We start from the raw sequence: 11,750 nt of genomic DNA, 5'->3' as shown, positions 1-11,750 counted from the left end.
CCGGCTGCACTGCACGTGCAGTGGTGGTGCGGTGGTCTGCTGGTCTCCTGTGGTTGGCTAGCTAGCTTTGGATCTGACGCCGGCTATTATTTATTTCAGAGGGAGGTGAAAGAGAGGTGGGGGATAGAATGTTTGGTTATTTAATGAAGGAGATAGCTTTCGATTTTGGTGTCTGTCTCTCTTTGCCAAACTTAGCATACATATTATATATATATATATATATATATATATATATGGGACAAATATAAAAACGTCTTCCAAACTATCAGTCGTTTTTTATTTAGCCTTCTAATATTTCAAAAGTGATAAAGTAGCCCCTAAAACTATTAAACTATTGCATTTTGGCCACTTCGCTAGTCAAAACTGTCAGTTTAGACAGAAACTGCACAACGATGTCATTTTGTTGGGGGCTACTTTATCACTTTCTGAACATTAGGAGGCTAAAATAAAAACGGCTGGTAGTTTGGGGGGCTTTTTTATATTTTTTTCCAAATTTTTTTTTTTCATAAAAGGGCATTGTAGTAACTTACCCATAACAAAACGACGTTGTTTTGCAGTTTCCGTCCAAACTGACGGTTTTGACTAACGGAGTGGCCAAAATGCAATAGTTTGGTAGTTTGGGGGCTACTTTATCACTTTTAGAACATTAAGGGGCTAAATCGAAAACTGCTGATAATTTGGGGAGCTTTTTATATTTTTCCATATATATATATATATATACAGTGTACATATATTTATTTGTTTGTTCAAGAGATTGGATGTAAATATTTGTTGGTAAAATTTAAGCATATGATATGATATATAGAACTAGATCTCTCTCTTCCCTTCGTTTCTTGTCGTTTTATTATGGATTTGAGACAAATTCGAATGATTGACACGCATGTTGCCATGTTATTCACCAGTTAACATTTATGGCACCCTGTTACAAAAAAAAAAAAAAAAACATTTATGGCACCCAAACCGGCCACTCAACCGCGCCCCACACCATTGGATCTCTGATTCTCAATGTTTCCGAGTAGAAAGAGCATCCGATCAAGCTATTCATATTTAATATTTCTCTTCTCTAAAATTTTAATAAAATTTACAGAAAATATCATTTATCAAACTTTTTATTTAACATTTACTTTAATTCCTCTCCAAACATAAAGACATCAAAAGCAAAAGTTATTTATTTTTTAATATTCTTTTGGTTGTTAGGATGGCATTTTGGTAAATCTCTCACATAGAATCGAAGCGAGTGAGTTTCATGCCAATTACATTTATTAATAAAAACTAATATTTAGTTAAAGTAGAAAAATATTTAGAGAGTTTGATATTTGGTAGTTTTAAAAAGTGGATAGTTAAGTAAAAAAAAAAAACATTTTCAAAGTTAAATTTAGAGAAATTGTAAAGAGCTTGATGGGAATCCTCTAAGGGGAGAAAGCTTCATTTTGGGTATTAATGGTAGATTTTTCCAAGATATTGGTGTTGTACTTTTACAGGTACTCTTTAGGAACAAGATCATTTTCAGTTTAAATGAACTGGATAATATTCAGTTTGTTATATTTGAAGGGTTTTTTTGTCTTTTAACTTTTTTCAGATAACAAAAATACCCCTCCAATATAACTAACTGGAAATGAACCGAAGAGAATCTTAATTCTACTATTCTAATTAACCATTTTTTGTTTTTGTTTTTGTAAGGAAACATGAGACCAAGATGTCAACCTATAAAGAAATCCTACTTACATAACATGCGCACCACTATCCCACAATACTAATTTTGTATTGCCAATTATAATTTGATTTTTTTTTCATTGTTAAGGGTAAATTAACAAAGTCATATCAACACATAGTGAGATAATGTTATGGTATTATATAACATTACTCCATATATATATATATAATTCTTGAAATGATAGTTCTATTGATATAGATGGAAAGTATATTATAGTAGATCCACAAAATTTTATATAAACATGTAATTCCAAATTTAAACTCTAACATACAAATGATTTCACAAACATCAACGGGTAAGAACAATGAGTAATTTTATTAGTCCGAAGAACAATTATCGCTCATTCAAATCTAATATATTTTAGATAGAGTAATGCTATATACTATACCACTATAATACTTTTACATCATTGTTTTACTATGTTAATATGACAATATCAATCCAACCTTAGATCAACTATTGTTAAAATAATAATAATAATAATAATAAATAAATAAATAGTAGATTGACGGTATCATCTCAAGACAGTGAAAATAGTGGCATTCCATGTAGAAATATTCTTTTAGATATGATGGGGTGCATCTCACTATAATCCATACATATTCTATCAAGTAGGGGGGTGAAAATGAACCGCTTATGGTTAGCGGTTTTTGGTTTTAAAAAAATCATTAATCGCTGACCGTTAACCACTAACCGCATATATATATATATATATATATATATATATATATATATATATAGTGGCATTCCTATACATACACACATACATGAAACTACATCATTTTTTAGTTTAAATATATATAAAACTCTAGAAATGATGTTGTATGTAGTATGGTATTATATTACCATAAAAACGACATCGTTTTGGTTTTCTTTTTTTAATTTTTTGACTTTTTAAATAAATTTTTAAATTTTTTCTTTAAAATGCGATTAGTGGTTATTAGGATTATTAATCGCTATCCACCGGTCTAGAAATGATGTTGTATGTAGTATGGTATTATATTACCATAAAAACGACATCGTTTTGGTTTTCTTTTTTTAATTTTTTGACTTTTTTAAATAAATTTTCAAATTTTTTCTTTAAAATGCGATTAGTGGTTATTAGGATTATTAATCGCTATCCACCGGTCAACCACATAGGCGGTTAGTGGATTTTATTAACCGCCTAAGTGGTTACGGTTAATGATTTTAGGCAATAACCACTAACTATAACCACATTTTCACCCTCACTATCAAGGGTGTTAATAAGAAAAAAAGAATGAGGGTTTTTTTTTTTTTTGAAAATCACCCAACTTAATTCCTTTCATTTTTCTTTTTCTAAGAATATAAAACATGTACAAACAAAATGGAACAAGATACTCTCTATTTTACTTAGATTTCAAAACATCTAACCGTATAACCGTATATATTTGCCTATATTGTTACATCGTTTAAAATTTTAAATGATGTGACACCATTTACACTGTTCTAATTTAGACCATAAAATTAATTTTCTTCATTTCACATTAAATGGATTTGAAGATCATCTAATCAGTTAACGATTGATCCAAGAGGTTTAAACTTCAAAATCATTCAAATCACAATATCCTTCCAATAGAAGGAAGAAAAAAGAAAAACAAAGAGAAATATTAGAAGCCATTTAACTATAACTTGCGTTAGAGGAAGGGCATCCTTCCGAACAGGGCCGAAGACAGAGCACCTAAAACTCTCAGCTTGCTAAATAAGTAAATATTTGTCCGCTTGGATCAGAGCCCTGCTATGGGCCTGAAGACTTATTTCGTTCGTGAGCCCAAACAAGGAATGGTTGGGAGTGGGCCAGAACGACAAAAAAAAAAAAATGGAAAATGAATTAAGATGCGTTTGGTTTTGTGATTTCGTATTTAAAAAGTGTGATTTTAAACCAACTCGTAAAAAATAGATCATTTGGGATTGTGTTTTTAAAATATAGCAATTAGAAAACGTAGAAAATTTGTGCTTTTTGAAAATGCACAATATTAAAGTCTAAACTGCGATTTTACCAAATATTTAATTGCGTTTTTAAAAATAGCGTTTTTAAATAACACATTTTAAAATTGCTATTTTTAAATCGCAAGCCCAAATAAACCCTTTGTCAATTTCAAAAAAAAAAAAAAAAAAAAAGTTCCCTTGGTAAATTATTACTCCAAAAAATATTATATATTATATTTTTATTTCATAATATTATGATAGCATATATTAGGGTAGCAATCTCATCAATTTCAAGTAAATGGTTGGTTGGAGTTATCATGTCAAGATTAGAGGATAATTGTGGGGATACAAATGTAATTTCCAACCGTAATGTTATTCTTCGCACTAGATTTTATACCAACTAATATGTCGAGTTTTAAATGGTTAATATATATATATTAAGTGAATGACAAAAAAAAAAAATGAGATATGCTAAAATCTAATAAAACTTCAACATTTTGTCAATCAAAATCCTAGGTGGTAAAGTGCCACTTGCCATCAACTTGAACCATGTGCACTTTATCACCTAAGATTTTGATGGGCAAAATGTGGAAGTTTTATTAGATTCTAGCATTTATCTTTAAAAAAAAATTGCTTAAAACCTGCCACATTAATGGATAAAAGCCGATATAAACTTCAAGCGAAAAATAGCATTAGTCATTTAGTCTTACACCATAAGTAAACATTGCTTCAATAATTACCAACGTAACAACAAATCTAACGTTAGATTTGCTTAAACTTGGTCCGTGAGTATCCTACTCAGCTAACCTTGGCTTGTGAGTAATAGGAACTCACACCAACCATTCCATTATGGCTTCAAGTATAGCTTGCATAGCTATTATCTAGATTCAACATTTATATATATATTTTTTTGGGGCCATGTTGTACATCCAATTTTCCATTATTTAAGGTTTAATTTGTCTAGTTAATCTAATCAACTATCTTTTTTCTTTTTCTTTTTTTTTTTTTTTTTTTCAAATCATCAATGCAATTAATTACATGAGATATACGTGATCCCATTCATTCACTCATTCACATTTTTCTTCGAAAAGTGTTGCTTTTAGTAAAAATCCTTTATAAACTGATGTGAAAATTTATAATTAGTGAAATAATTAAGAAATTTTTTTTGAGAATGGCTAACTTATCATTCATTCGGCCTTAATCATTTTATCAATTATGCATTATCATGCCAATTTGTAAGAGAACCATAAACATTTCCTTTTTTTTTTTTTTTTTTTTTTTTTTTTTTCAAATTACACATGTTCATAGTTTCAAATTATGGAATAAGTTTCAAATTCATGACTCCAGCCGGAAGCCACGCGCCGGCGCTCCACTGCCTTCTCCGTTGTTGATGTTGTTGTTTTTTGGGTTTGGTGTTGTTATTTTGTTATTTTCTTTGTTTTTTTATTTGGTTGTTGTGGGTTTGGCTTACCTTGTGTGGTTCCTCACTTCGTCTTACTTGGATCAGGTTTTTTAAGTGCACATCATTCACCGGCATCCGTCTTAGTGTCGTTTCAGTGGCTTGCTAATGGGTTCGCCTGTTGGTTTTGCTTTGTATACCGCTTTATGCGGCCCTTCAGAGATGACTGGGTCATTTTTTGACCCATTTCCTACGCATTGGTTGTTTCTCTTGCACTGTAATTCTCAATTTGGGTTTGTTGTTGGGGAACCCACCCTTTCTTTATTCGAACTCATGTAACATTTTCCTCTCCCCAGTTTCCCTTATTTGAATAGAAAAAAAAATTTATAGAATAAGATTCTCTCCATTTTATTTGAAATGAAGAGTATCCATTTAGTATAAAATGAAGTGCAATATTGTAATTATCATATTTCAATTTTAAAGTTAAGACAATATTGCCCTTCATTTTACACTAAATGGATGAGAGGATCCTATTCCTCAAATTATTCTTATAAAAAATGCTTTTGATACTACAGTCATTTACTAGCTAGCGTGACAATTTATATAACATTGTGACATTAAGTACAATCAAATTTAATTATTTAGTGACTAACATAATAAGTGATAAGTAAACTTACAAATTGACATGACAAATTGTCAAGTGAATCACAATCAAATCTAATTATTTAGTGGGTGACATGTCAAGTGTCACGTCAATTTGTATAGTACTTATAATCAAAATTGTAATAATCTTGGAAACACTCTATTCTTATATGATTAATTTTATTGTAATTGTTGGCAATAAATCTCATCACGGGTCTCACTCAATCACATTTACATGAAAGATAATATAGCTGTTTGAGGAAAATAAATCAAAATCATCTTCTCAATTCCATTCAAATACAAATATTATATTGATGATAACTACATAATCTCCTAAAATAGGGGATACAAATCTCAAAAGATTAGGGACTCTAAACCCTATAAAAGGGAGACAACGCCAAGGTAAAGGGGACTAGATTCCTCTAAAAAATAATCCTAGCTTATTGTTTTATTTTCACTCTAGCCTAACTTAAGCATTTGAGTTTTTCCCATCTCCGAATCGACACATCCTTTGCTGCTTGCATCCTTTACTACTTGCAGGTAGCCTATTACTAGTCAAGTGGTATCAAAAACTGTATCAACAATTAAATATTTAAAAATATATATACTTATAGAATTAAAAGAATTAAGTCTTTTTTTTTTTTTTTTTTGCATTCTACGTCAAATCCTGGACCTATTAGATATGTGTGTATTTTTATCCTTTTTCGTATTATCCTTTTTGTCCGTTCTAAAGCTGAACAAAGGGGTCGATATCCTGGCAGAGAGAGTGTTGTAATACGACAAGCTGAAAGTGGGCCCCACTTGGTGAAGAATTAAGGGCTTATCCTAAGCTGCTTGAGATCCGTATGATCTGACGTGGAGCCCTCACCCCTTTTGATCCTCCTACCACCACGACCATCCGAGCAGGCCATTAGCATCCCGGATTTCCCAGTGCCCATACGACACGAGTGGCTCAAACTAACCCACCACAAATCCAAAACCCTAATTCCCAAATTTGTTTTTTGAATTTCCAGATAAAAAAAACCCTACTTGATTTCTGTGCTCGTTGCTGAAGAAAGAGCTATGTGGGGTGGTGGTGGTGGAGGTGGGGGAGATATCTATTGGGGAAGAAAGGAGGAAGCTGAGTCCAAAGGAATCGCGGTGATCTTCGCTTGGTCTTCGATTCAGGAGCGGATCTTGAAGAGCTACGTCGACTTGTACGCGTCACTCGGATGGAATTGCCTCGTGTCTCATGCCGATTTTCTCAGCGCGTAAGTTCTTCATTTCGTTCGCTCCGTTTGGTTGCTGGGAAAATGAGGGAAACATTATGATTGAGGCTCAGGAAGCTAGGGCCACTTCCATACCTGCGACTAGTAGCACTAATTAACTCACTGCAGTTCTTATCAGGTCCAATTTGGACATACTTTTGGGTGTGGGAAGTGTGTTTTGTGATATTACAGTAGTCTCGAGTTCTAGTGGATTGGTATTCTTTCTTGATTTTTGCTTTGGGTGCGTGATTGCTGCATTTTGAACGAGAATGTCTTTTCTTTTCCTAATGATAATGTTTGTGCAGATTTTATCCTCAGAGGGCCTTCTCATTGGCATTTGTTGTTCTCAACGAGCTTGTTGAGGTCAGTTTAATTTGTAGTTTGCAGATTTCAGATGTATTTTGAAAAGATTTCGGTTGAATTTTTGTAAATACTGTAGAGCTTTAATCTGATACAGAATTCATGATTGGGGTTGATTGCCATATTGGTAAAAAGCAAATTGAGTTGAATCAAAACCCATATCAACTTCAAATATGATGTGGATCCAAGACCATACAACTTCTGTAATTTATTGAGATAACTAGGAAACTTCATAGCTTTAAATCTGGTATACATTTGACGCATGCATAATCCTTGTTGCTTTTGGGTGTGCAGGAGCTAAGGATTAGGCCATGTCCTGTGGTCTTTGTAGCTTTTTCTGGTGGTCCAAAGGCTTGCATGTACAAGCTTTTTCAGGTAAATTTTGTGAAATCATAGACATCCAATTTTATATTTGGTGTAGAGAAGTGTAAGTCAATATAAGCCCCACTGGTTTTTAAATTGTTGATTACTTTTGTTCAATATGGCCATGGAAATAAATTTACCATTCATTGTGCAGATTATCGACGGAACATGTGGTGGTGACCTGTATGCGGTATGTTTGTTTCTTTGGTTGTGGTTAAAACTTTCAGAGTTGGATAACTCTCAAATGACCCAATGGAAAACATTTAGGCATTTCGTTTATTGAGCAGTCTCTAGCCATGCTAGCTATAAGTTGTGTTTTTCATTGACAATGTCTACTTAATTAAATAACTGCACTCCTTAATATCTCTCTCTCTCTCTCTCTCTCTCACTTGTTTTCTACTTTTGTGTTGTTGAAGGGCGAATATCAGTTGGTCAGAAATTGTGTTTCTGGGCACATCTATGATTCTAGTCCAGTAGATTTTACCAGTGATTTGGGTACTCGATTCACACTACACCCCTCCATTCTCAAAATGCCTGGATCATCGAAACTTGTTTCTTGGGTGGCGAAAGGTGTTGCTTCTGGTCTGGATGCATTATATCTCACTAGGTTCGAATCCCAACGTGTTGAGTATTGGCAGGCTTTGTACTCCTCTGTTGTAAGTTATTATCTCGCATTTAGCCATTGAAGTTGTCCTTAATTCATTTTCATCTGTTAATCAAACATTTCTTCCTCTTTTCTGTAGAACTTGGGTGCTCCTTTTCTCATTATATGCTCAGAAAAGGATGACCTTGCACCGTACGATATTATCTGCAATTTCGCTCAACGTTTACAAGATCTTGGGGGGGATGTTAAGCTTGTGAAATTGAATGGCACCCCTCACATAGGTTTGTCTCTAACCCATTTTTTGCTTGTTATTACCTCCAAATACTTGGTTTTTTTTTTTTTTTTTCTTCTAATTAAATCAAATACTTAGTTTTGAATATTGTCATCATTAAGCTAACTACTACTCATACAAATATTTTGGCTCTCAGGAAGTAGCTTCTGAAAAGAAAAAAAAAAACCCAGTTTTTTAGTATCTCCTTTTTTTAGACCTGCTTGGGTTGGTTTCCGGCTATTTCTACAGCCAAACTGAGAAATGTTGGCAGTTGCAATTCGCCCCCCAAATTGATTGGTCGGTGCACAACTGTCAATCCACACCAACACTGAGATGTTGCATTCCTAGGTAGTGCCCCTAAAATTAAGAATGTGTGTGTGTGTGTATATATATATGGGGCACTGTCGGTTGGGTCCGGTTTCCAACATCCACCATCAACGCCTGAACTGATGGTGTATTTTTTTTTCCCTTTTTCATAACCCCCGCCAACCTGCTGATTGCCGGAAACTGACAGTTTTTCGGTCAGTTTTTGCCATTCCTTATAGTGCTTTGGGTGCATTTTGTTGCTAAGTAGTACAAATGTCCTCGATCTATGTTGTGTTATACATTGTTTTTATGTTATGTCAGCACACACGGCCTCCTTCTCATCAAATGGGATTAGGTACCACTTGGTCTTAAGGCTTGTGAATCTTTGTCTTAATAGATCTTATCAAAATATCTTGAATACAAGTACCATGACTTTACAAGCACACTTCTTTCCCCCCTTTAACCACGTGGCTGACATAATAATGATTGAATCTTTGAGGGAAAAAAAAAAAAAATGTTGGGTGCAACTTAAGCAATCTACATGGCAAAAGTTAGGATGAATTTGATCTAGACCTTTTGGACATACCCTCTTACTTTGGACAACAGAGTATTTTTAGTGGTCCAAAGCTTCAAAAGCTCATCTAATCAACTACTACTCCCTCTGTCCAATAATAAAGGGTGTGTTTTCCCCAAGATGAAAAGTTTCGAAAGTGAAGTATTGAATCATTTAACTTTCCATATGATTTGAACCGACCTCTTTCACATTTCCTGGTGAACTTAAGGACATTTTAGGAATCATATTTGTTTCATTAAAATGTATGCCATCTGTAAAATTGCATCCATTGTGGGATTGAGGGAATAGCATTTACAATCTTTTATGCGGATTCCTTGGTGCTTGAGAAACTGCCCCTTAGCATGTAATACAGGATGGCCTAGAGACCAGTTATTTCCTTAAAGTTGCTTACAAATCCCCACTCTCCCGTTCTCTCCCTTTTTGTTCTTCCAAGCTGAAAAAAAGAAAACTTAATACCAATACCATTAAGCCTGCTGGTTATTTCTGTGTTTGTCTTTATGATCGAAAATTGGGACTTGCTGTTGTGGATTTGTGAACAAAGACTAGCATTTTCAGCATTTCAATTTTTCTGTTATTTCCATATTTGTGGCTCATCATAACTGAAACTCGCATGATTTTTCATATTGTTTCAGGTCATTACAAGCATTATCCAATCCAATATAGGGCTGCTGTGACCAATTTGCTTGACAAGACAGCTTCAGTTTTTTACCAAAAAATTCGACTACTTGGAGAAAGAACTAGCATGGAGGGCATGCATGATGAGATATCTGAGCTAATCTGTGACCTCCAGAATGCAGCAGTTAACTCGAACCAGAGCCTAAGAAGAGTCGCACAGGGGCCAAGCGACCACTTCTTCTTGCCAAGTTCAGCAGAGTATCAGAGTGGTAGAGATTCTACGACTCTACAAGATGAACAGAAAGAAAGATCAATTTATTTGCCTAACTCCTCAAGCATCAATGCAAATAGCGTACTCGGCCAAATCCTCTTCGATGTTTGTGTTCCCAAGAACGTTGAAGGTTGGGATATTAAATTTGGTGGCTCTCTCAATGGGCAGCCATTTGCTTCTGCTCGTAGGAATTCACCTTTTCATGGTATTAAATGTATTCGTCGGTCAAAACTATAACATCTCCAAGTGGCTTAGACTTTTAGAAAACTCTGCTATACGTTTGCATGAATTATTCAGCAGCTTCTAAGAGGTTACAAGTGAATCAAACTCCTGCAAGTTGCTTAAATTAGTAAGTGGACTTGAGTTCTCTTCGACATCCTGTGGAACAGCTGAAATAGTTTCCATGACTTAAAGCTAACGTTAATCCTCTGGCATGAAGATCATACATCTACGGAGAAGTTTATGTTCTTTACGATCTCCTATCCACCCGTTCAACGTTCAATACGCCATGTATGTGTGCAGATAAAGATCATATATGTATACAATGAGGTGTATGTTGTTATCTATCTGGCAGTGCAATAAGCTATGTAAATGTACGAGCGTTCAGCTGATACTGGGAGATGGCTACTATCAACCAGAAGTGGGGGCTTATGAGAACTAAATCGTTGCGGATGGGGTAAGGAGTTGGTTGAATAAGTTGGTGTATAGTTTTCTTTCTTCTTTTGTGATAAGATAGTGTATAGTAATCTCTATAAAGGTCGGTTTTGACCGTGGCTGTAGTTCGAGTATCAACAACAGATGAGCGAGCTGCTAATGATCATGCATGAGGCTGGAGAATTGTACCTTGTAAATAAGAGGAAGAGTTGATAGTGATATGGTTTCATCTTTTGTTTGCTCCTTTTTTTAATTATGTAAGGAGAAGGACAATCTTGTAAATTTGATATCTAATATCATATGTATTTTTGATGAGTATGGATGGACTGAGATGCCCACAAATTTTTTTGGGTAAAGTTTAAATTACTACTAAATTGACAATGTCACTCCCAAACTTTCAATTGTGACAATGTCCCCTCCAAATTATCAAAATATTGTCAATGTTCTCTTCCCCAGACTAGCAATAAGACAAAAATATCCTTATAGATTTTTTAATAAGACAAAAATACCCCTATAATTTTAAAAAAAAATTGATTTTTTTAAAAACGAAAAATTTTAATTTAAAAATAATATTTACAAAAAAAAAAAAATTGAAACAAAAATTTTTATTTTTATTTTTTTAAAACGGAAATTTTTATTCAAAAAAAAAAAAAATTTAGTTTTAAAGAACAAAAAATTTCATTTTATTATTAAACGAAAATTTTATTTTTTTTAAACGTAAATTTTTATTTAAATAAAATTATAAAACAAAAATAAAAATAAAAAAAAACGAAAATTTTCAAT

The 11,750-nt window shown here is 33.5% G+C and overlaps 1 protein-coding gene across 2 annotated transcripts; it reads left to right on the top strand.

Moving 5' to 3' along the window:
* Window positions 1-6,552: 6,552 nt before the first annotated feature.
* Window positions 6,553-11,285, top strand: LOC132167159 (uncharacterized). Of its 2 annotated transcripts, none has more exons than XM_059578060.1 (7): window positions 6,553-6,952; window positions 7,255-7,312; window positions 7,604-7,684; window positions 7,827-7,862; window positions 8,101-8,328; window positions 8,416-8,557; window positions 10,060-11,285. In XM_059578060.1, the coding sequence occupies exons 1-7, from the start codon at window positions 6,765-6,767 to the stop codon at window positions 10,548-10,550; spliced, it is 1,224 nt and encodes a 407-aa protein (XP_059434043.1). In that variant the 5' UTR covers window positions 6,553-6,764; the 3' UTR covers window positions 10,551-11,285. The 2 variants fall into 2 exon arrangements, with proteins under 2 accessions (XP_059434043.1, XP_059434042.1); XM_059578059.1 differs by having other exon boundaries at window positions 8,089-8,328.
* Window positions 11,286-11,750: the final 465 nt, after the last annotated feature.

The sequence above is a fragment of the Corylus avellana genome, chromosome ca1, assembly GCF_901000735.1.
Source record: "Corylus avellana chromosome ca1, CavTom2PMs-1.0".
Classification (NCBI taxonomy): domain Eukaryota; kingdom Viridiplantae; phylum Streptophyta; class Magnoliopsida; order Fagales; family Betulaceae; genus Corylus; species Corylus avellana.
This window is presented reverse-complemented; position numbering and strand designations above follow the sequence as displayed.

Excerpts from the sequence above, each read along its gene's own strand:
- LOC132167159 (XM_059578059.1), top strand. The coding sequence starts at position 6,765 with ATGTGGGGTGGTGGTGGTGGAGGTGGGGGAGATATCTATTGGGGAAGA. Across the intron at positions 7,685-7,826 it reads GCATGTACAAGCTTTTTCAG|ATTATCGACGGAACATGTGG; the intron begins GTAAATTTTGTG and ends TTCATTGTGCAG. Across the intron at positions 7,863-8,088 it reads GTGGTGGTGACCTGTATGCG|GGCGAATATCAGTTGGTCAG; the intron begins GTATGTTTGTTT and ends GTGTTGTTGAAG.